At 35.2% G+C, this 26,359-nt stretch overlaps 1 protein-coding gene across 1 annotated transcript in view; it reads right to left on the reverse strand.

Annotated features, from left to right (window-relative positions):
* Nucleotides 1-2,517: 2,517 nt before the first annotated feature.
* The window catches only part of MCM6 (minichromosome maintenance complex component 6), a 36,444-nt gene continuing 12,602 nt past the window's right edge, over nucleotides 2,518-26,359 (reverse strand). The window contains exons 8-17 of the mRNA XM_010853670.1: nucleotides 25,206-25,347; nucleotides 22,831-22,972; nucleotides 22,021-22,128; nucleotides 20,824-20,979; nucleotides 18,914-19,042; nucleotides 17,027-17,188; nucleotides 9,282-9,417; nucleotides 8,496-8,651; nucleotides 7,621-7,760; nucleotides 2,518-4,588 (exon numbers count right to left, since the gene is read on the reverse strand). Coding sequence (XP_010851972.1) covers nucleotides 4,472-4,588; nucleotides 7,621-7,760; nucleotides 8,496-8,651; nucleotides 9,282-9,417; nucleotides 17,027-17,188; nucleotides 18,914-19,042; nucleotides 20,824-20,979; nucleotides 22,021-22,128; nucleotides 22,831-22,972; nucleotides 25,206-25,347 — 1,388 coding nt within the window. The 3' untranslated portion in view covers nucleotides 2,518-4,471. The remainder of the gene's footprint in view (nucleotides 4,589-7,620; nucleotides 7,761-8,495; nucleotides 8,652-9,281; nucleotides 9,418-17,026; nucleotides 17,189-18,913; nucleotides 19,043-20,823; nucleotides 20,980-22,020; nucleotides 22,129-22,830; nucleotides 22,973-25,205; nucleotides 25,348-26,359) is intronic.

A 26,359-nucleotide genomic window follows, 5' to 3' on the forward strand; every position in this document is an offset into this window, starting at 1 on the left:
GTGCCTGTTGGCAATGTGAGTATCTTCTTTGGAAAAATGCCTATTCTGGTCATTGGCCTATTTTAGGTTGCTGTTATTATGTTTTTATGTATTTTGGGTATTAACCCCTACCAGATATTATTTGCAAAAGTTTCCTCACATTCTTTTCATTTGACTGATGGTTTTCCTTGCTGTGCAGTAATTTTTGGTTTGATGTAGTCCTATTTATTTTTGCTTTTGTTGCCCTTGCTTTAGTGTCAAATCCAAAAAGCCATTGCCAAGACTGATGTCAAGGAGCCTACCATCTGTTTTCTTCTAGTTTATGATTTCAGGTTTTATGCTCAACTTTTAAATCCATTTTTAACTTCTGTGAATAGTGTAATGTAGTGATCTAGTTTTCCCACACCATTTAAGAGAATGTCTTTCCTTACTGTACCAATACCATAGTTTTACTATACCTATGTAATATAGCTTGAAGTAAGGACACATGATGCCTGTAGCTTTGTTCTTTCTCAATATTGCTTTGGCTATTCAGGATCTTTTGTGATTCCACACAATTGTAGGATTGTCTGTTTCTATGAAAAATGCCACTGGTATTTTGAGAGACTGCACTGAATGTGTAATGAAGGGCATTTTAAAATGAAGGGGCATGTTAACAATATTAATTCTTCCAATCTGTATGCATGGAATGTTTATCATTATCGTCAATTTCTCTCACCACTGTCTTATAGTTTCCAGTATACAGGTTTTTTACCTTGGTTAAATTTATTCCTAGGTGTTTTTTAATTATACAACTGTAAATAGGATTCTCTTTTCTGATACATAAAAAAATAAATACTTGGCTTCATCAGGTCTTGGGGGTAGCAAGTGGGATCTTCAGTGTCACGCAGAGCTCTTGTTCTGGTACATTGACTTTCTACTTGTGGCACGTAGGCTCCAGAATACATGGGCTTCAAAAGTTGCAGCATGTGGAATTTTAGTTCTCTGATCAGGAACTGAACCTGTATCTCCTACATTGGCAGGCAGATTCTTAACCACTTGACCATCAGTAAGTACCCGACTTTTTTTTTGGTGGTGTCTTTAGGGTTTTCTATATGAAACATTGTATCATCTGCAAATGGTGACAATTTTACTTCTTTGGATGCCTTTCTTTCCTAGTTCTGGCTAGGACTCCATTTTTATTGAATAAAAATATTCAGAGTGGGCATTCTTGCCTCGTTCCCAAGAGTATGATTAGCTGTGGACTTGCCATTTCATCTTTATTATGTTGATACTTTCCCTCTATACTATGATGTTTTTTAAAATCATAATTTGATGTTGAATTTTATCAAATTCCTTTTTTCCTTATCTATGGGGACAAGGATTTTTATCCATTTTGTTAAGCTGTATAATACATTGCTTGATTCGCAATGTTGAATCATCCTTGCATACCTGGAATAATCCCACTTGATCATTTTAACATATTATTGAATTAACGTTGCTAATGTTTTGTTAAGGCTTTTTGCATCTATTTTGTACATCAAGGATATTGATTGGCCTGTAATTCTCTCTTCTTTAGGTGTCCTTGTCTCATTTTGGTATCACGGTAATGCTGGCTTCATAGTACCTCCTCTTCCATTTTTGGAAACTGATAAGGACTGGTATTAATTCATCTTTAAATGTTTGGTGGAAGTCATCAGTGAAGCCATATGGTCCTGGACTTTGTTGGGAGGTTTCTGATTTTTTATTCAATCTCATTAGTAAGCAGACTAATTAGATTTTCCATTTTTGTCATGATTGATAGTGTTTTTCTAGCAGTTTATCTACTAGGTTGTCCAATTTGCTGGTGAATATCAACATCTTATGATTCTTCATATATTTCTGTGGTATAACTTATCTTCCATTTGTTTTGTGAGTCTAGTTATAAGTTTTGTCAATTTTACCTTAAAAAGAAAAAAAACCAGCTTAGTTTTATTGCTCTTTCCTACCAACTTTGGGCTCTATTTCCCACCCCACCCAAGATATAAAGTTAGGCTGAGATCTTTGTTTCTTGATAAAGGCATTTATTCCTATGAACTTCCCTCTTGGATTGCTTTTGCTGCCTCCCATCAAGTTTTGCTATGTCATTTTTCCATTTTCGTGTTTCATTTTTAAATTTCTCTTTTGATTTCTTTGACTCATTGGTTAAGTAGGATGTTGCTTAATTCCTACATATTTGTGAAAACTTGAGGTTTCTGCCTGTAGTTTTGTTTTATATTATTGTCAGAAAAGATGCCTATTTCAGTCATCTTTAACTTAATAAGATTTGTTTTGTGGCCTAACATATGATCTATCCTGAAAAATGTTCATTTATGCTTAAGAGGAATCTGTATTCCGTTGCTTTTGCACAGAATGGTCTGTGCCTGTTAAGCTCATCTGGTCTAAACATACTACTTGAAGTCTATGCTTCCTTACTGATAATGTCCTTTGATGAAAACTGGGATACTTAAGTCTACTATTATTGTTTTGCTGTCTATTTTCCCTTAGGTTTGTTAATATTTGTGTCATATATTCAGGTGTTCCATGGCTTTATTTGCACATCTTTTCCATACGTCCTAGAGATATTTCCATTTCAAACATCTTCATTTCCCTCATTTTAGTTTGTATAATGCAGAGAGCATGGCTGTTATCATAATTTATGTAGTCATTTCCTATCTGATGGACATCTGTTGGGATTTGGTTGAAATTAGATTAAACTTATGGCTGAAAATTTACAATATTCAAGATGTCCTTTTCAGAAACAATTTACATCTATCCACTTACTAAATACTTGTCTAATTTTCTTCATAAAGATCTTATACATAATCCATCACCCATTAGCCACTTCACTTCTCTGACAAGTAACATGTAGATAGAGGGGATGTGTGAAAATGTAAGCACACTTACTCAGATGTATAAAAACTTACTTTAGTTGTTATTAACTGTCTCACTTTGCTTTAGAGTCCCCACTTTCACTAATAGCAAAACTGGGGGAGAAGACAGATTCACCATTAAGGAACTCATCTTTCCTGGCCGTCACACTTTCCTTTGATCAAACTGAAGTTTAAATTCCTGTCAGGCTGTTTCTCTATTCAGAAACGCCTTACCCCATCTTCTTTATCAAGTTGGGAACTGGTGCAGGGAAGGAACTCTTTCTTGCGGTTTTCTGAGTTTTTACTAGTTGTTCTTCCTATCACCTATTTCTGGAACCTTCTTAGTCCATTGCCTTACTCCAGCAGCTCCTGCTCAACAATAAGTCTGAGATCCTGTACACTGAAGTTTCTTGTCTCAAAAGGCTTGCCTACCCCCATTAATTAGTAACATAGTTTTCACACAAGTTTATACCCTATATCTGCTAACTGTGCAACTTCTCTGTTTCCAATCTCCCTTATCTTTAGTGGTGAGTGAAGTTTCTATTAGAGAACTTGAGTAACATGTATAAACATTCCCTGACTAGCCCCACAGACCCCCAAATACCATCTATTGTCAAAAGCTGCAACAACAGTAACTTCTACACCATGAACCTATGATCAAAGCTAAGCCTCAGAGACTGTTAATATAAACTGCAGTAATTCTTTTCCTAGAAAAATGCTGTAAAATTTAAGGGTGGTTGTATATATAGAAAAACGACATTTTCCATCTGTTGCCAAAAGCTGCAACAATAGGAACAAGTACATCATGAACATACTGATCAAAGCTAAAGCCTCAGAGACTGTTAGTATCATAAACAGCAATAATTTTCCTTGAAAAAATTTAAGGATGGTTATAATATAGAAAATGATCAAAGTTCCCTTAAAAAAGCAGTCAGAAAATAATTCTGAGACCTTACTCTTAGAACATAGAAATTTTAAAAGTTACTAAAGAGTAGTGGAAAAGTATAATAAACTTTTTATTTTCATAAACTCTCTTAAAAAAACAAATAGAACTTGATTTAACTTTTAAAAGTCATCTCCAAGGCCTCTTAGCTTTCATACTATCAAATTCTAATAAGGACTCTCCTCAGAGGAAGTTATGTGTAAATGTTTACCATAATGTCATATTTCCATCCCTTTTCTATATTCATGAATAAATGGAAGCAATAATTTGAGTAGACTAGAAATAAATCTAATAGACAACTGCTGAAAAAGTTTTTTCTGGTGAAAAAAAGCAGTAATTGATACTTGAAAAAAGTTATTTCTCCAATATGATATCACATAACATATAAGCAGCAGACCTTTTTCTACACATGAAAACACAAGGTCTTAGTTATAGAAACAACACATTATTGCAATCCAACTTTTTTTAGACAAGAAGCACACTAAACAAAGGGATAAAACCTGTGTTGGTATAAAAGGAATATGACAATATAGGATAGGACAATCAACTTGGTTCTTGTTCCTCAACGTAAATCTTCCTGAATCATTGCTCCCAGAAGCATTTCTCTGGCTAGCAGAACTCCATCCAGACTCCAGGCCCGAGGTGGAGGGCCATAGTTCCTCCAGTTTCTTTCAATAGCTCAATCTTCAAGCAAATAGTTAGGGTTAACTACTAAGTAGGGATCTTCTTCATAGCTCTCACTTCCTTCTGTGGAGCCTTTCAATCCAGCTTGGGTGAGCTCAATTAGAACATGATCCTATGAAATACAAATGGTTGTCCTCAGTTCTTTAGCAATATTATTAAGAATGATAAGATACACAAGACCTGACCCTCCTTCTAAATGTCTGATTTTAACCAGGTTCCCTAGCATATCACATCATGTACTTAAAAATAACTTCAAAAAACATGATTTTATGATCATGTAATTATATAAATCCTGATAAATATGTTTACTATTCTATTTATCATTCAAAGTGTTTAATACTTAATATTGTTAATTTTTAATTACCGGCCACTGAACTCTTTCATATACCACCCATTCATAATTCAGTTAGAAGTAGAATCTAAAGATAATTAACATAAAAATTTTCACTTTGATCTATTAACTAGTAAAAAAAAAAAAAGTAGAACATGCCATGTGGCTTAATAAACTTGGTGACAGATTTGAAGCCATGATATTGTAAGTCAGTCTAATATGTCCACAAACAAGGACTCCTACCTAAGGCCCATAGAGAGGAACTCAGAAAATAGTGATTTGATCCTAAGATGGAAAACTCCAACAGTATGAGCACTAACTAATACCATTAAGATGGATTAGACACTTTCAAGTACTCTATGTACAAACACATCTTCATAGAAAGCACACTTGACCAGCCCAGTACAAGTTCCTCAGTCTTTTGTACCAAATTGGCTCAGGAGGTGAATCAAACTTAAAAACGTAAGCCCAATTTAGATCAGTTAGTTTTACAATGTGTCCCAATGTGGATTTTTTGCATGAATTATTTTTATCTTAACACTGATTCCAGGGCCACTAGGAAGGGAAGGGCTGGCCTGATGCAAACATATTGTCTACTAGACAGACAACTCTGAGCACAACACCACCCCACTTCAGCTCTATTTTTATACATATTATTTATTAAATTTTGAATGGAATAGTTCTTAAAATCCCCCCACCTGTAATCACAGACTCATCTAGTTCTACAGGGAAATAGTTTATCAGATGATAAACTCTGATGTGTGACAACTATAATATTTATCAAATGAGCACTGTGAAGTTAAATGCAATCTCTGCCATTTGAACAGAAAAACTCAATCATTTAACAAGTATTTGAACCCTTTCTGAGCTAGGCACCACGGCCTAGGGGGATTGACAAAATAAAGTCCCTGCCCTCATGGTGGCTGCACATTATTAAACACCTAAACAAAGACTATACTGCCAGGCAGTGATAAACACTTGAAGAAACAAGCAGGGTTAGGGGGCGACAGCAAGGAGGAAGTCTGCTATTTCAACAGATTAAGCAAGAAGCACTACTTTGAGAAGGCAACATTTGAGCAGACATTAGAATGGAGGAGGGAATATGGGGAAAGAAACAAAGGGCAAGTGTAAAAGCCTTCATACTTGGTGTGTCTAAGGAACAGTCACAAGGCCAGTGTCACTGTGAAGAATTGGAAAGGAAAGAAGCTATGAAATGAAGACAATGAGGTGGGCAGGGGCCTGCTTGTGTAGAAAGTTCTGCGGGCCATGGTAAACATGGCGGAAGGAAGGCAGGGCACTAGAACAATTTCATTTGTTAAAAGATCTGTTTGGCTGATGGGCAGAGAGGCACTGCAAGGGTGGACAGTTAGGAGGCACCTGTGGAACTCCAGGCATGGTGGCTTGGGTAGCTGTGATGGTGGTGAAGAGAGAAGAGAGAATACTGAAGGCAGGGTTCATGAGATTTGCTGATAAAAGAAAGTTGTAAGGGGATAGGAATCAAAGTTAACTCTAAAATGTCTGGCCTAAAGTAACTGAGTAAGTGAAACTACAGGGAAGTAACTATTTTGAACACATTGAGTGTGAGATGCTTATTAATTTGTGAGTAAGCAGCTAGCTATATACATTAGGAATTTAGAGGACAGGTGAGAGCTGGAGATATAAATATGGGAGTCATCACAAATGGTTCTCAATTCATGGAACCAAATGAGTTCACTTAGGCAATGAATATAAATAGAAAAAGAGGTTTGAGGACTACGTATAGTACTTCATTTAAAAAGGGACAAGAGAAAGAGTCAGGAAAATAAAAAAGGAGGGACTTCCCCGGTGGTCCAGTGGTTTAGACTCAGTGCTTACACTGCAGGGGGCACAGGTTCGATCCCTGGCTGGGAAACTAAGATCCCACATGCCATGTTATGTGGCCAAAAGAGAAAAAACAGAATCACACAGCTCAAAATTTAAAAAAAAAAAAAAAAAAAAAAAAAAGAGTGAGAGAAGAGAGAAGAGGAGAAAATAACAGTGAGAAGACTCAGGAGAATATGGTGACTCAGAAGCCATGCAAACAAAGTATTTCTAGGAGTGATCAACTGTGACAGATGGTGCTGACAGGTTGAATACTGAAAATAGCCAACTGATTGGAGCAGTGAGACGGTATATATGTAATGGTCCTTTAAGAAATAGGAGAATGAACAGATGAGGGAAAAGTAATGGCAGCAGGAATTGCTACTGTGAGGTCAGTGCTACTGTGAAGTAATAAGATAGAAGTTAAGAACTGTCCATTTGAGATCTGTGGTCATTAATGTAAAGTAAGAGTGAGTATATGATTGTATGCTTTTCTTCAGATACTTTTAACTTCTTAGATATAGGTATAGTAAACAAACTAGTTTTAACCAAAGTTGGAGTTTTGCCAAGCAAGTATTATAAAAGGAGAATGAGTGAATTGGCAAGTATAAGAAAAAATATATGGGACAGACAGTAAACTGGGTAACAGGGGGAGACAAGAACAGGAGGAAGGATAAAATGCAGAATTTAGATGATAGCGGTCAGGCCGCTTGAAGGTTTATGGTAGAGTAAAAAACAAAGGTTAAAAACACTCAAATAGTAAGACCCTAAATTCACTTTCCCAGCTTTAACATAAATTCTGCTTATTTTGGCAGAAGAAATAAGTCAGTTAATTAGTAAGTCTCTTAAACAATTTTTAATTCTGACTAGACTCTCAGGATTCAAAATAAATGAACATCTAAGGAACCTATAAAGATATGAAACATGAAAACCTTCCCTCAATAATACCCCAGCAAACTTAATTATATACGTACATAGTGGGTGAGTCGATAAATGACTTTCTCAATGATTCTCTTTTTATTTATCAGTTCCTCTTCAGAATCTATTTCTGATTCAATTTCCTTCAAGTACCAGTTAACAAGTTCACTCCTCTTTAATGCTGACTCATCCTCTTCTGCAACAAAAAAATTCATTTAAAAAGGATTAAATTATCTTGGTAGTAAGCTGTTTTGCCAATTCTTGGAGTTTGCATAAACAACAAACAAAATAATGTATAGATTAGATAACCAATCTGTCAGAAAACATATTTGCTAAAATAAGGTTTGCAATGTTCCACCTTAAGCCTGAAATAACCTTCCATATTAGTTCAATTAAAGTATCCTTACTTTATCCTGAAAAGAAAAATTTAAAAAAAAAGAGATGATAAGAAATAAGTTTCTTAAAGCTATTATGATTTCAAAGTATGAAGGTGTTTCCTTCACTTTCTTATGCTTCACCACCCAGACAATGTTTGTAAACAGCAACTGAAAGCATAAATTGGGAATGAAGGATTCCATCCATTTAAAACAAAGCCATTGTAAAGAAGGAAGATTTTACATCTACAAAAAATTTGTTAAGTGCTTCCTTATATATTATCAGATCCCAAATTTGGCTTAACAAATATTAGAATAGGCCAAGGACATTAATAAAAATGAGTCATAAACCTCTGACAATGAACTTGTAGGGAAAACATCCAGGTTGGTAGATATGCTGACATTCCCTCAGATTTTGTTTGTCAAAGTGAGCTTGTCTTAAAAATTTATCATCTCTTCTGACAAAACAACACAATCTTTAGCAAACCACAGCAGTTTATGTGAATACAGCTTATGTAAATGACTCAGCACAGGAGCAGCACTAGGTATGGCCTCACCTTCTTCCATCTTTCTGAGGTGAAGCACAATAAGGTTAGAGATTCGGCAGTATTCGGAGAAGCCCAGCCTCAAGGAGGCTTTTGGAACAGAATCTTGGTTCATGTCTTCACTGTGGCCGTTAATTCCACTCGCAGGAGCAGGGCTATCAGCATGACCTAAGTGAAATATTAACTGTTTGAATCTTCTTCCTGTGCCAATACCCCCCTACCAGGTGCTTTTATAAATATACTATTCATATTTTAATACTAATTTTATTTTTTTTAATTTTATTTTATTTTTAAACTTTACATAATTGTATTAGTTTTGCCAAATATCAAAATGAATCCATTACAGGTATACATGTGCTCCCCATCCTGAACCCTTCTCCCTCCTCCCTCCCCATTAATACTAATTTTAAAACAACCATATAATTATACCCAGTATTCAGTAACTGTACGAATAAATTAGAAGCAATTTTATAAATGCTACTAGTGAAGACAAAAACTCATTTGGAAGAAATGGGAAGAATGGGAGATAAAAGATTTCATGATCTAAAAGTGCATTTGCAATATTAAGTCCACTATCTCCATTTTGGTGTATTTTCTCTCAAGTCTTTCAAGCTCATATATTTTATATCAACTATTTGATTATATTTTAACTTATAAACAGTTAATAAAATTCATTATCTATTTTTCCCCTTTTTGCTACACAGACTTCATAACCATCAGTAAGTGTACTTTTATTACGATATCTTAAGAGAACATTTTGGCCCCTAACTCTAGAACAGTCATGAACAGACACCTCACCATTGATGCCATCTGGGCCCTCATCAACCTCCATCTGGGCATCTTCTTCTTGATCGAGATTGACATCAGGTGTTTCCACACGGATGATTGATTTATTCAGTAATCTGAAAGCTTCCTTCACATGTTTAGGCTGAACCTAAACCAATCAAGATGATGAGGTAAACCAGTAAGCCAGTCTTTTTGATATACCAAACAGATTTTCTGCATATGAAATTTCAGTGACATTTTTGTTTTCTCACACTCTCCCTCTCACATGACATAAAAATATGAGATATTTATGGCAAACCATAAATTTACCAGAATGGCTAAAATGACCAGCAATATTGAGTGTTGAGGATGTACACTGCTTTCATTCACTGCTCTTGGGAATATAAACCATTACAACCATTGTGGGAAATCATTTCAGTCTTTACTAAATTGTGTATGCATACAGTCTATGACCCAATAATTCAATAACTCCACTCGCAGGTATACACTGAACAGAAATGTACACATATATACATCAGATGAACTAAAAGACATGTACATCTCATAAGACCCAAACTGGAGACTATTCACAAATGTCCATTTTAATAGAAGAATGAGCCAATCACTATGACACACTTACTGACAGTTACGTGTTTTTAACCACAACTGGGAGGGGGAAAAAGATTGAAAACAACTATCAGGAAAAGTATGGTTAGAGTACTATACAGCAATAAAGAAAAGAAAAAGGTTATCCTCAGAGAAGCAGGTAGCAGTGACTGTAAAGAAAAAGCTCAAAGGGTAGGTCTTGGAAATGCTAATAAGGAATGTTCGACTTCCTGATCTGGGTGTAGATTACACAGGTATTTCACTGAAAGCTAACCGAACTGTGTACACTTGTGATTTGTGCACTCTCTGTACTTATGTTTTGCCTCAACAAAAAAGTTCACTTAGAAGAAAAATTACAAGTCTATTTTGGGGGCAGGGGGCATTGTTTTAAGTCCTTATATAAATAACCAACAGTCTCTCTAAATATACTCCCTTCCTAACTAGCTGAGCCCCATAACAACAGATAAATCCAGCAGAGCACTTTTTTTTTTTTTTTTAAATACACTACTGCCTGTAAGGAAACTTTTAAGGCATTTTAGAGCAGTCAATATCAAGACATATCCTAGTAAACTTACTGGTCTATAAAAATAAAGAATAGTTTACGAAGAGAAAAATATCCAGTTACTTATGGGGGAGAAATTAATAATCAAGGGCTGGCCTCAGATTTCCCCAAAGGAACAACTAATGTCAGGATACAGTAGAAAAATTCGTACGAAAACAAAGTATGAGACATAGGTTGTAGGTCAAGCCAATATGTCATTCAGGTAAAGACTACAAATAACCCTGTTGCACATAATACTCAGGGAAAGTTAGCCCCATGAACTCATCTATTCCACCAAACCCTTGAAAAAGGACCAAATTTCAATCAGCCAAGAGATAAATTAGGAAATCATAACAAATTTATCTTCAATGAGCTACGCATATATTTATCTAAAAAAACTATGACTTAAAAAACAAGCATGGGAATTAAGAGTGACAGAATACAATGTATATGGTATGACCTGAAGACAGAGGGTTTACGTAAAGGGAGATTCAAAGTGAATTTGCTGACTGCCTCCCACCCATAACAAATGAAAGTCAAAAGATGATAAATCAAGTGATGGATAACTACATTTGACTGTGCAAAGGAAAGCTGTAAAATTTACTAAAATCATGCCATTCAGAGGGAAGGGAAGAAAAAGGAAGATGAAACACACTAGTTTTAACACTCTTCCTGGTAGGGAACCAATAGAGAATGGAGGATATAATATAAAATTATAATAACAAAAGTAACCACTAAAATAAAACGTAAACTTTCTGAATCTCAGAACTGCACATACAAGAAAAAGCAAAGTTACCACATAATGAAAAATCATTTCAACTATAAAAAGAAAACAAATGAAAAACCCTCTCTCTCATATCAATAAATGTAAATGGGTTTAACATACATTAAAATAATATTAGTTTGGATCACAAAATAAAACCGAACTCTATGCTATGTGTGTGTGTATACACACTTAACTTACTCAGAAATGACCAAAAATAATAAAAAGTTATGCAAAGGAATATCAGAAAAAGAAAGCAAGGTAAGAGTTCAGGCCAAAAAGTATAAATGAGACCAAGAAAGTTAGGTGATACACATCAAAATGAAAAGATATGTGTCAGTTAAAAGAACAATATTAGTAAAGCTGAAACTATAGGAGGTAAAAGGATAAATTCAAAGAGACAAAACTATATTACTGGTAGAGAAATAAAAAGTTTTCATAACACACTTTAAACTTGCACTTTAGAGAAGATATGGTAGACCACAAACCCCACAAAAAAAACAGAAGGACTATGTAATATAGTAAGTTAACTTCCCCCTTCACAGATGTAAGATCCCGTGGAGTAGGAAATGGCAACCCACTTCAGTATTTCCTGCCTGGAAAATTCCATGGACCGTGGAGTCTGGCGTCCACAAGGTCGCAGAGTTGAATTCAACTGAGCACACAGGTAAGCACGCAAACAGGGAACTAGGCCTTCCTTCAAAGTGCTCATGGAACATTTATGAAAACTGGCACTGGGGACTTCACTGGTGGTCAAGAATTGGCCTGCCAATGCAGGGCACATGGGTTCAACCACTGGTCTGGTAAGATTCCACATGCTGTAGGGCAACTAAACCCACATGCCACAACTACTGAAGCCCACGTGCAAGGAGCCTGTGTTCCGCAACAGGAGAAGCACAGCAATGAGAAGCCTGTACACCACAATGAGGAGTAGCCCCCACCTGCTGCAACTAGAGAAAGCAAGACCCATCAGCCCAAAAGAAAACAAACAAGGACACTGGGCTACACAGAAAGCATCCTAGAAACTAAATGAGAAATTGTCTAATCACAATGTAGTACTAAAACAAGCAACCAAAAAAATACATTCCAACTGGTTATTACTAAACTCTGCAAACTCTTAGAAATGGATACTTTTTTTCAGGAAAATATAGCTCACCCAAAACTGACCTAAGAAGAGAGAGAATATCTAGGCTCAAGAGTTTTACTTGAGAATTCCTATCAGTAAAAGCAGATTTTTATTTCACTTTATTTATGGTGGTATCACACAGCATGCAGGACCTTAGCTGCCTGACCAGGGACTGAACCTGTGCCCCCTGCAGTGAAGGTGCAGCGGCATCCTAACCACTGGACTGCCAGGGCATTCCCAGGCAGATCATTTTAATACAACGGAAAACCATTCTAGGATAGAGGAAAAATGGGGAAATTTTCCAAAAATTTAAATGAAGTAACAACCATGGTTTTTTGTGAGTACTGCTTAAAAATTCTAAATAACAGCAAGCAAATGCCAAATGCATTAAAAGGGTGGAATTTATTCCAGGAAGCCTTGATATTAGTCTATTTTCATTTTAATAGATCCAGGAGAAAAAAAATCATGATTAACTCATATACACTAAAGGGCTTTCCTGGTGGCTCAGACAGTAAAGAATCCACCTGCAATGTGGGGAACCTGATTTTGATCCCTGGGTTGGGAAGATCCCCTGGAGGAGGGCATGGCAACCCACTCCAGTATTCTTACCTGGAAAATCCCCATGGACAGAGGAGCCTTGTGGGTGACTGTTCATGGGGTTGCAAAGAGTTGGATTGAATGACTAAGCAGACATACAACACTAAAAAGATACTAGGCAAAAAACAAAACAATCTTCCTGACAGCAATATTCAAGATATGAATAATAAATGTATAGTTCTTATTGATAAAAACATCTCAGCCACAGAGCCAACTAAGAACAAGAAAAAAATGTCTAATTTCATAATTATTAGACATTATATTGCAATAGCAAAAGCCAAAGTAAATTAGTAGAGTCTATGGGAAAAGATTAAGTTTACTTTTTCAGTAAGACTAGAACCATTTATCATTTGAAAAAAGAATGAAAATCTGGAAAATCAATAGACTTGAATGAAAAACAAACTAAAGGCTTCATATAGTATAAAACTAGTGTACAGAAACCAATAGTTGATATATACAAGCAACCACCAGTCAAAATATAAAATGGAAAAAAGTCTACCTTCAATACCAAGAAAAAAACCAAAATACCAAGAAATAAATTCAGTAAGAATTATGCAAAAATCATAGGAAAACTTTAAAAGCCATTAAATGAAACAACACAAAACTTAAGTGGAAAGATAATGAATGAATCATCAGAACTGTTCACAAATGTTTGCTTTTCTCATTCTAGCCACTTGATAGGAAAGCACTTCTTTAACCACTTGAACTTAGGCATGGCTATGTTAATTCCTCTAACCAATGAAATTTGAGTGGCAGTGCCATGTCATTTCTAGATAGGTTAAGAAGCGGTGTATGATTCACCTTTTCTTCTATCTTCTATGATCATGGAAGTGTATGTCAACAGAGACTTATATCAGCCTGAATTTCTGAGCAATGTGAAGAGAGCCTCTGGCTAACATAAATGAACATGAAGCATGAGCAAAAAAAATAATTGTTTCTGTTTTAAACAGCTGCAATTTTTAGTGGCATAAACTAGATTCTAATTGCTATCCTGTTTTCTTAGATAGGAAAAATCATCATTGAGATGTCAGTTCTTCTTATTAACAAATGTAACATGCTCTCAATATCTATAATTTGGTAGTATACTATTTTTATTTTAGTATAAAAATACTAAAAACTGAGTATCAAACACTGAGCTCAAGTATATGTTGGCCCTATGTTCAGATTTTTTAAACAAAGATAAATGAATAGACAGCTTTAAGGGTATAATGCATTTCCTTACTACATGATATATTCAACAGTTAGAAAAAATCTAAGGGGTGGTATAATTACATAGCTTCATACATTTAGTAGCACAAGTATGGGAACAAGCCATGCAACTGGAGGAAAACCCATTTCAGGACTGAACAGAGAGGTCCTTGATTGCTGATAAAGACTCTCCCCTTGCCTTCAGACAAACCAAGGAATTTGTCAGTATACAAAAACCACTGAATTCAGGACAAACAGGAGCAACAGGATAGGTATTAAAGAATTGGTTCTTGGGAGGGAGGAGGGAGGAGGGTTCAGGATGGGGAACACATGTATACTGGTGGCGGATTCATTTTGATATTTGGCAAAACTAATACAATTATGTAAAGTTTAAAAATAAAATAAAATTTTAAAAAATAAATAAAGAAAGAATTGGTTCTTGCCAATTAGGATTGTAGGGCCCAGTCTGAAGTGAGCAGAGGTGGCTGGAGCCTAGACATACTGCAGCTCAAGTCCAGAATCTGTAGGTGAGAATAGCAGTCTAGAGACAGAATGGTTAGTGCTTTCTTCAAAAGTTCCCAGGTTTTAAAGAAGCTGTGTATTTCATATATACAACAGAACATAACTCAGACATAAAAAGGAAAGCATTTGAGTCCGTTCTAATGAGGTAGATGAACCTAGAGCCTATTACACAGAAAGAGAAAGATAAACCTCCTATACTAAAGCATATATATGGAATCTAGAAAGATGGTACTGAGAAAGTTATTGCAGTGCAGCAATAGAGACACTGGCATAGAGAACAGAGACTAATGGACATGGAGGGCAGGGGAGGAAGGAGAGGTGAGATGCATGGAAAGAGTGACAAGGAAACTTATATGACCATATGTAAAACAGATAGGCAATGGCGGGGAGGGCAAAGGAGGAGCAGAGAAGGGGAAATTCCCAAGTTTTTCAAACAAGTTCCTAGGATGCTTTCCTCTTAGTAAATATCAGTAAAAAAAAACAAAAACAAAAAAAACACCTAAGGTCATTAAGTTCACAACAGCCAAAAAAGAACACCACCAATGCAGTGGAACTAGCCGTACATTTAAAATATAAAGCCCCTCTGAGTAAAATATTGTGGCACCAATGCAAAAGAAGGTTGAAAGACCAAAGGAACAGAAAAAAAATTCAAGAGACTTTAACAGGCACAAGAATTTAATATAAAATAAAAGCATACCAAACCAGTGTGGAAAAGATAGATTGTTCAGCAAGTGGTGTTGGAACTAGGAAACTAGCTCAAAAAGAATCAACTGATTCATAGCTTACATCCTACAGCAGAATACATACCAAATGTTCGAATGATTTAAATACAAACAATGAAACCATCTAAGTGCTTGAGGAAATCCTGAGAGAATTCTTTTATAATCTTAGACTAGGTGAGGCCTGTATAATAAAGTAAGTAAAAATAAACAAAGAATAGGATCATAAAAGGAAGTAGAGATGGCTTTTAAATATATGCAAAACACTCAATTTTACTCAGGAAATATATTTGTGTATATATGCATATTTATTTTCATATCATGTGAATTTTCTACCTACTAAAAAACCAAAAAAAAATTAAATAAAAAAAAAAAAAGGGAAGAAAAATCTAACAAATTCTCTAAGACTCATCAGTTCTACGACACTCATTTTAGGAAACATCACAATGGGGAAAAAAATGGTACAAATGTTACCATAGTTTTTAAGAATTCCCCTCCACCATGACCTATTCTTTCTCTGCAGATTCCACTACATTCTTGCTAAACTTTCCTCCTTTCACTCTAAAAATGCATATCAAAATTCCATATGCCCTTCAGTGATCCAGTTCAAATGTTGGCATCTCCCCAAACCCTCCATCTTACTTAGGAAAGAATTTATTGATCTCTATACTCTCTGCTGATGACACTCTACCATAATAGCCTCTCTCATATTTCACATATTTAATTAAACATATGTCTTCTCCCACCAAATTATCAGCAATGGAAAACAGGGGCTCTTTTATTCATCTCTTAACCTATAAAGATGTCCATTAAATGTCTGAAGACTCAAAGAACAAGACAGTATCAAAGAATTTTGTAAACAGTAAAGCGCTATAGCAGAGAATCTGAAAATTAAACAAACACACCTGAGAAATGAAATCTATGGGACAAAAATGTGAATGAAGTCACCACAGTGCTTACTTCTGGGAAAGGGTATAAGTGAACTTCCTAAGATGTTATAAATCTATATTCTGAGCTGGGTGGCCACAAGGGTGTATGTAAAAAGTCAGAGCTGTACAGTCTCTTCTGTGAATTATACCTCAATCATACTATTTTAAGAAAAATAGCCAAACTCTTTCCTCAAACAAATCTTACACTGTTTAAAAATATAAAGTTATATAAAGCAGGGCTGGTTTTCATGAAGCAGAGATAAGGGTGTGAATATCCTTCCATACTGCTCCCCATTTACTCCCTAAATACCCACTGACATGTACCTGTAAAACCCAGGGCTCAAAGAACAATTTAATATCCACACATTATACGAAACTAAGGAGGTAAATTCCCTTCTTAGGTGACTGGGGGCAACATTATCACATTTGTATCTGATGCCCAGAAGCCTAGCATACTGTTAAGGTTTAAATGGTAAGGATTAAACATTGTAAGGTTTAAATCTTTATTGAACGAATGGCACTAATCTTGAACTCACCTCTGTTTGTACTCTATAATCTATGTCATGATTATCTCATTAATCTAACTACTACATTCAATAAATGCTTGACAGCAACCTTCTTTAAGGGAAAGCCCCCAGGGTCAGGAGTCATGTATTCTATGAGAACTCAACAGTTATATAAAAATAAATCTGCAGTGAATGCTAGTATGTTCTATACCAAAAATAAAAACACACTTAAAGCCAAATATCAATTTCTCTTTCCCAGTATGTTAAAGTGATTTTGATACCTCATCACAGCAGTGCATCCGAGCCATCGCTTCAGAGAGACGGATCATGCTCTCAAGCTGTCGCACTGTAATCCTCCATGAAGACTTGGTTACCCCAGAACCATCCCTCTGGCGGAGGCGTTTATACTGTTCCACAATGAAGTCCTCTGACTCTTTAGAAATCTGTTTCAGAACAATGATGAAGTCAGAGCATTTCTACTTAATGGAAGCTGCATTAAACATGAAGGTTAAAAGGTTCCCAGATGGAGATACTCTGGGGGAACTGAGAGGGTCAAGACTTTGAAATCAATGACAAGAAATTAGTCCTGAAATACCTTTCAAAAGAAACTAACACGAAGGAGGACTATGAATTCCATGCACTAATTTTACGAATAGGAAGACAGTAGAGTTAGTATTTCAATATGTAAGTATTTCAATAGTATTTCAAGCCACTCTGTGGCTTCTCCACATTCTATTGTTTCAGTTACCTATGGTCAACTGTAGTCTAAAAATACTAAATAGAAAATTTCAGACAGAAACAATAAGTTGTAAATTGTGTGCTGTTGTGAGTAGTGTCATGAAATCTTAGTAGCTATCCAATGTCTCACCCAAGATGTGAATCATCCCTTTATTCAGAGTATCCACAGTGTATATGGCACTTGCTTATTAGTTAGCAGCAAACTCAGTTGTCAGATCAACTGTTATGGCAACACAGTGTTTATGTTCAAGTAACCCTTTTTTACTCACTAATGCTTCCCAAGTGCAGGAGTAGTGATGCCAGCCATTTAGATATTCTCTTACTGCGCTAATAACTTATAGGAAAAACCATAGTATTTATAGGGTTTGGTACTATCTGTGATTTCAGGTATCCACTTGGGATATACATATCAGCTATTTCAGTAAACCTTATCATTTGTTCAATAATAACAACAAAGTAACTAAAGGATACTCAGTTTTTCAGAGCAAGGAACTAAGTATTAAGGAAGCAAGCCAAAGTTATAGAGGAACCAGGTTAGTCATGGAGAACAAATGCTTCTGCAAACAAAAGTGATATTCTACCCTTTCCTTGGGACAATGAGACTCAATTCTGATATTATGGATTATCAAGTGAAGGTGATAGATGATTAAAATCTAAGCATAATTCCCAAAAGTCAAGCCAGAAATAGTGTAGACATTTCAACAAGAATCAAATGAAAATTTTTTCTATATTCTATTTTAGGAAAATGCCAAACAACATATGCATTATGGAGTTATTTTTTTAATGTAGGTGGGAGAGGGGTTCAGGATGAGGCTCACATGTATACTCATGGCTGATTCATGTCAATGTATGGCAAAAACCACTACAATATTGTAGTAATTAGCCTCCAATTGAAATAAATTAAAAAAATAATAACAAACAAACAAAAATAAACGTCCAAGTGAGCACCCTGAATCCAGTGCAGGTTTAATCCAAAGATCTACATCAATTACTGTAAAGGTAGTTATTTATGTTCATTACAATGAACTAGAGGAATCCAAGTTTTTCCTCAGAGAAAGATTCAAGAGCATCTGTAGACTACTGATTTAAGCATACACAATTTTAAGATTCTTAGGAATAATGATTGAAATAAAATCTAGTTTGTTTGGTTATTCAAAACTCTTCACTCATAAAAACCTTTTTATTAGCACCTAATTAGTAGAAGAAATGGAATTTTTCAGACTTTTAAAACACTTTTTCTCAAGACGTTTTTGCTAAAGAAATAAACTGTTATCCCACCCTCCCAAAAAAGCCCAAGCAAACCCCCAGATCAAGCCAATCAACCAGCCATAAAAAATCCTCAAATCAGGTTCAGTTAATTTCCAAGTAACGCATCTGTTTAAATGCCACATATTCATCATGCCTGAATACAGTACAAAAGGGCAGGTTACCTTGGGTTTAAACTGTCTTGCAAAAAGAAGATACCTCCTGATCTCATCAAGGGAATACACACGATCAATGGAATCCTCAATTCTTGAATGCAAGTCTACTATTCGCCTGGCAATAGCATAATCTGTAACCTAATTCCAAACAAGAAAATCACTTTGATCAGTTATAACATCCACTCCAGACTATCCCAGGCATTAAGAAATTATTTGTAGCATGATAACCTCAAGCTTTAATATGCCACCATAAGATATATTAATGGGTTCAAGTTTCTGAGCAAAGTTTAATACCAGTTTCATCCAAAATCAAATGCTTCAGTGTATAGCTGTGCCTTACTCTAATTAAGACTATTCCTGAAGAAATTAACTGACTTACCTAATCTGACAGAAATAAGAGTTGTAGTGCCCTCAGTAAACGCCAGGCTCTATTGCCTTAAGTGTTGTTCCTCACAAAAACCTTATTAGGTAGATAACATTACCCCATTTTACAGATAAGTAAATTGAGGCCTGAAAAAATTAAGTAATTTGTCCAACATCACAGTTAGTAACTGAGCAAGGATTTGAAGAGTCTAGCTTCAGAATATGTCCTCCTAGCCACGATATCATGCTGCCACTTATGAATATATGAGGATAATCATCATAAAACTGTTACTAACATTGAATAAAATCATACTAAAAATATGCAATTTACTCTCAAATGGTATAGAAAAAATGTAGAGATACACAGAGCAAATGGTAAAGCAAATAGGGCAAAAACCTATGTGAACTGAATAAAGGGTATATGGGTACTATATTCATTATTGTATTTCCTGCAACTTTTCTGTAAGTTTGAAATTATTTCTAATTAAAAAGTTAAAAGTAAATAAATTATGTACAGACATAAATATATGAAAATCAGTCAATGCCCAACGATGGGGGGTGGGGACTGGGTTAAACATTTTATATAGATTTGTGAAGGAAAAGAACCAAACCCAAAGATAGAACATGAAAACTCTCTAACATTCACATTAATGGAAGGCAAATTTTATTTAGATAAACTTAAAACTTTACTGTAAGCAAGAGTTATGTATTCTGCCTAAAGTAATGTAGACTCTCCATGCTCAGTAATTACAAGTACAGTACAATATTACCTTCTAAGGTCATTCTGCAGTTCTGCATACATCTGAGATATGCAACATTGTTAAATATTTAAGTCTAAGTAACTCTAACACTTGGCTTCCCTTGTGGCTCAGCTGATAAAGAATTCGCCTGCAATGCAGGAGACCTGAGTTCAATTTCTGGGTTGGGAAGATCCCCTGGAGAAGGGAAAAGCTACTCACTCCAGTATTCTGGCCTAGAGAATTCCATGGACTGTATAGTCTATACAGTCCGTGGGTCACAAAGAGCTGGACATGACCGAGTGACTTGCACTTTCTTTCAACTCTAATACTGTCAGAATGTAAGTAAATCCACAATTTTACATTCAGTCTTAAAACTGCTACATAATTAGAAAAAAATGTGACACATACGATAATTTGACAGGAAGATATAGGGAGACAAATGATTCATAATTTGCGGAAAAAAAGGAAAGTTGTTTGGTATCCGAATTCTTTTCAACCTTAATGAAAAAACAAACAAAAGTCTAATAAAAATATTAAAGGGTATGGTTGAGAACTGTGGTTTTTCTTTTTAGAATTAAAAAGCAACAACAAAAACAACAAACTTGATATTCCTTAATACAATTAAACAGAACCATCAATTAAAGTGATTCCGAGTTGCTTAATAAACCTATCTAATCCTGTGCCATTCAGAGATATGAAAGGTCAGTGCCAACGCATGCACCAATTCTTCACGAGTACATCTTCCAGGCTTGTCTCGATCAATTACTCAAACTGGAAATAATAAAGGAAGCTCAGAGGGACGGCTCATGTAGTTACCTCATTACATTCATCCACAAGTATAAAGAAGAGATCAAATCGCGACATGATAGGAGCTGACAAATTTATATTCTGTTTCAATGATTTTGATCTGTCATAGTGTCCACTGATGGGGTTTGCTGCTGCCAAAATGGATGTCCTGGCATTCAGAGTAGCCTGACCACAAAAGGAAAAAAATCATGACAGGTTTAAAGACAACTGGAATGGCATATGACAAACCTCAACATCATTCATAATTAATGAAAACCAAAATAATAAGATATCATCTTTCATCTACTAAATCATCGAAATCAAAGTCTGATATAGCAACAGGTATCCCCATACGATGGTGCTGGTATAATGTGTATGCCCTTTAAGCCAGGAACTTCTTACTAAGAATTGATCTTGCAGCTAGATATAGGAAGAGGCGTACAATGCTTACAATGTTGTTTGTAATACAGAAGGCTGGAAATGACCTAAATATCATTCTTTTTATAAGAGCCTACCTATGAGTCAAACTGGGGTATATACAAGTGAAAATCATGGAGTAATAAAAAACCATAGTGGATCTAATACATACTGGTATAGAAAGATTACCAAAATAAAACTATAAAGTTAAATGAGCAAAGAATAAAACTTTATGTGCATTATGCTTATTTATGATAAAATATTCCTAAAAGGGACATAAACTCAGCAGATACTTCTGAGTATCTGCTGGTGCTGGGAGGAGGAGATTTCTCTTAATTTATATTTACCTGTTACATTTTTCTTAACTATTTGAATGTATTACTTTTATTTTTAAAGTTTTATTTCTCTCTAATGCTAATTATAATATCGTACTTATTATTTCCATTTAAATGATTTGTCAACTTTATTTCTGTTACAATTGGAAGCACACTTTAGTGAAGACTACAGAGAAGCTTTGAGGAAATTTTGAAAGAGCTAAAAATTTCCCCAGTACTTCCTCTACTTTGTTTCATAAATTAATTTTCACAGTACCTTTAACAGCACCTGCAATTTATAGTCAAGTGCTCTACCCCTGAGCTATGCCCCCAACACCTGTAATTTGGATTAATAAGCCTCAGGGCTGTGTTTTCCATTTCAATAAACAGCATTTCATGTTGAAGTAATGAATTTTATTCAAGTGATCATCTCCAGAGCTACACAAGTCTACAAGGCTAAGGCATGATGCAGTGGAACAGAAGTGGACACACATACCTTCACTCCTGCTTTGGTGATAGAGATGGTTTGCTGTTCCATAGCTTCATGAATAGCAACTTGATCCCGCACATCCATCTTATCAAATTCATCAATACAACATACACCCTGTAATCAAATAAGCCTGGCATAAGAAACTTCCTTTCAGATGTCAAATGGCAAGGAAACTCAAAGTTTGCTACCATAATGACTTTAAACAACTAAGGTAAGTAAGCAATCCCAATTCCCTCTATTAGAGTAAGGCAGTACACGATCCCCAAGGGAACCATACAACTTTCAACTCACTTTAAACTCTAGTTTGCCCTTTAAGGGCAAAACTAAAAACAGGCAGTTACTTATTGCAGTTCTACTCAACATCAAAATGTTGTGTAAATCTCAGGGTCAAAACATTCTGGATCACTTCAGTGTTGATTTTAGGCTCAAAGTGAAGGATGAAATTGGAACATGTTTGTATCTACAGCTACAATTTACATGCATTCACAGATCTAACTGATCTATGACAAATACATGCAAAATGCAATAGATATACTCATAGATGTATCACAGTCTAGAAAGGAAAAAGTGCTGAGACATACTAGTAGTCATAGCAAACAACAAGCTCAGGGCAGGCAATATATTCTACAGAAGTTCAGAAAGTGTTGACTAATGATGATAATCTCAATTTCTAGATTAATAAAACCATAAATTATTTACTAAAAGTATTTTATTTTTTCTTGAAAAAGAACACCTTAATAGGAACTTATAGGTCTTTATTGATAGGGTAGGTGATATTCTGATTTCTTTCTATCTAATCAGGTAAAATGTTCTTACATTATCAGCCAGCATCAAGGCTCCAGCCTCAATGACAAACTCATGAGACTCTTCATCTCTCACAACAGCAGCGGTTAAACCAGCAGCACTGGACGCTTTGCCGCTGGTGTAGACAGCTCTGGGACTGAATTCCTCTACGTGCCTGTTCAAGGTTATCATATTCATTAATATATGATTATAAAGCATCCTTTTCAGGATTATCAGCTTGATACAGTTTACATCAAGTATTTAAGAGAACATTTGGAAAAAGCATTAAGAAAATGCAGTTAAGATAAATGCCATAGATCAAATAGAAAGTCTTTTCTCCTTTGGTCTTCTGAAGAGACTAAATCCATTCCTGTCAAGGAAGATGAAATTCATATACGACAAAAACATCAATTAATAGTTTGGCACCAGTAATCTATTAGAAGACCTTGCACTTAAAAAATGAAAACAAACAAAAAACAAACAACAACAACAAAAATAGAATAGATGTGAAATTTATTCCAAAAAAGGGAAGGTTGTCTTAACATCTAAGAAACAATAATATGCCATATTAAAAAAGATAAGAAGCATTATAATAGATGTTAAAAAAATGTGAAAAAATCTAATACCCTTTCATGATAAAAACTCAAGTAATTACAAGAGGCTTTCCCTCAACCTGCTAAAGGGCATCTATGAAAACCCACAGCTAACATCATACTTACTAGTAAAAGACTGAATGCTTTTCCCCTAAGAACAGGAATAAGACTTAGGGGTCTATTCCTGCCACTTCTATTCAACATTACACTGAAAGATTCAGCCAGGGCAATTAGGCAAGAAAGAGAAAAAGGCACTCAGATTTGAAAGAAAAAAGAACTATCACTATTTGCATTTGACATGATCTTGCAGACAAGTTAGATCCACTAAAACACAACTAGTAAGTCCACAAAAACAGTTAGAATAAATCAGTTTGTGCATGTTGCAAAATAAAAGTTTAATAGTTGTATTTCTACACACTTGTGACAACCTGAAAATGAATCTAAGAAAACAGTTCTATTTATACTAGCATCATAAAGAATAAAATACTTAGGAATAAACTTAATAAAAGAAGCACAGGCACATACACTGAAAACTACAAAGCATTACTGAAATTAAAGATGACCTAAATAAATGGAAAGATAACCCATGTTCATGGATCAAAAGACTTAATATCGTTAAAAAGCAAATATAATCAGGTACAACACAATACTGCTCAGAGGCAACACTGTAGTACATCTTTTGTGGTGGCAATGGGGAGATGGGAGGCAGGAGCAACAGAAACGAAGAAAAATAAAGAGAGTTCATTTAATATAGGACTATTATCTTCAAACCTAGAACTCAGTCCATGATATACTTGAAGGAAATAATATTTAATTATAAAACTTCAGCCAAAAATTTTATGTTCTAGAACACTGCCATGTTAAAAATTTCCCAAATAAAGGAAAGGCAGCTTGATACAGTATGAAGAGCACATGCTTTGCAATCAAAAGCTGAATTCATGGCTTAGAGCCACCTGTCAGCTCTAAGGAATTAGACAATTTACTGAGACTCAGAGTTTTGTTTGCCTCCCTGAAAAAAAAGACAGTATTATATGCCTGTCTGAATGTTGGTAGGGTATGACATAATACGCAGACACACACATACACAGACTCACACAGCACCAAGAACACAAGAGGTGCTTGTGTTGCCATTATCTTGACCTCTAAGTTTCTTAAAAGTTTGAAAGTAAGCAAGTAAAAAAAAAAAAAAAGAAAGAAAGAAAGTAAGCAAGTACTTATACCTTTTAAAAATAAGCAGAAACTGCTAAATTCATATTGGTAAGTTCAGCACAAAATGCCTCATTTTTAATCACACTGTTTTTGGAAACTGTGTCCTGTATAAGAACTGTGAAGACATTTGTATTCTTAATCTCAGCAATCCTATGCCTAGGAATTTACCCAAAGGAAATTAATAAAATAAAAACTTATACACATTATGATGTTCACTGTATTTGATCATTAAAATAAGTTACTCTGTTAAATTGTCTAATATCAGGGTAGGGGAATTATCTTTTAAGCTATAATATGCCAACAAAAAACAATTGTGAAAATAGAGAAACATCGAAAAGAATTTAAAGTATTAATTAAAATTAAAAATATGCATGCTGTGACTTATAACCATGGAAATATATATATATTCATTCATTCAAAGAGTTTTATACAAAGATTAAAAGAATTCTATGTGGGATTGTAATTACAATTTTTACGTATTCCAAAATCTGTAAAATGTTGTTACATTCTCCTTAACAAATTAAGGTGGACTTTAACCCAAGAGAGTTTTTGAAAGCCTGCAACTATGCATATTGTTTTCTTTGTTGTACTATCGCAGGCACTTACTTGAGAAACTGGCTCTTAGCTGTACTTGGGTCACCAACAATGCAAACATTTATATCCCCTCGAAGAGAGGTCCCTTCCCCTGTTGTCTTTGGGACACCACCAAAGAGCATCAGCAAGACACCCCGTTTTACTTCATCATTACCTGAAATAAAAACCCAAGGTATTTTTCAACATGAGTTTAAACAATTTCACAGGACACTACAAAGGCATGTTTACCAACCAAAAGTGCAGAGGTAGCTGAAGCAAAGTTAAGACCAAAGTAAAAATATCTTTCTGGTTTCTCATTTTGATCTTGGTTCTCGTCCTATGAATGTAAAGTCACCTATCACTGTACTAATACCTTCACCTGAAGCAGATGCTGATGCTCACCATTCTAAGAGTTTTTCCTCGTATATAAGTCCTGCTTCCTACATAAAGTCTTTCCCTATGTCACAGTCCTCAAATATCTCTCCCCATAAATAAACTATGTCCACTACAGCCTACCATATTTGCTAGTTCTTTCCAACTGCAGGTTATACGGTTCTATCAAGAGTTTCAGGAAATGATCCATGACTTACCTCTTTTGTATCAGGAATAGTGACCCTATAAATACAAGCTAATTAAACTGATATAGATTAGGCAAGATGCTGAATGTGGTCTACAGCTGCTTCTAAAAACTGTTTTTAAATACAAGAAGGAAATGATTAAAAAAAAAAAAAGACAACACCAAATTTTAGAAATGTGGTATTGGAAGAAACATTCTTCTGTGTTAATTATTTTGACTTTCTGTGAATGCCATCAATGAAATGCTGGCACATGTACAGAAAGGACTTCTCAGAAGCAGAAAATTTAAAATCCATTCCAAAAACAAAATTTCTCTGACTTATAACCTGTATGAAACAAATGAGTTGGAGGTGTGGTAGTTTAAAATAGCCCACAAATTATTTGATAATCCTCATTTCTAGATGGAGCTTAATTCTCCTCTCCTAAAGTGTGACTGGGCTTAGTAACTTGGTTCCCACAAATAGCATATGGTGGAAGAGAAAGTGTGTAACTTCTAGCACTAGGTCTTGAGAAGCATTTTGCTTCCTCCTTGCTCTGCTCTTCTGGACTGCATGCTCTGAAGGAAGCCAGCTATTGTGCTATGAGGACACTGAAACAGTCCAGTGAAGAAA

The sequence above is a fragment of the Bison bison genome, unplaced genomic scaffold (assembly GCF_000754665.1).
Source record: "Bison bison bison isolate TAMUID 2011002044 unplaced genomic scaffold, Bison_UMD1.0 scf7180017864330, whole genome shotgun sequence".
In the NCBI taxonomy this organism is placed as follows: Eukaryota; Metazoa; Chordata; class Mammalia; order Artiodactyla; family Bovidae; genus Bison; species Bison bison.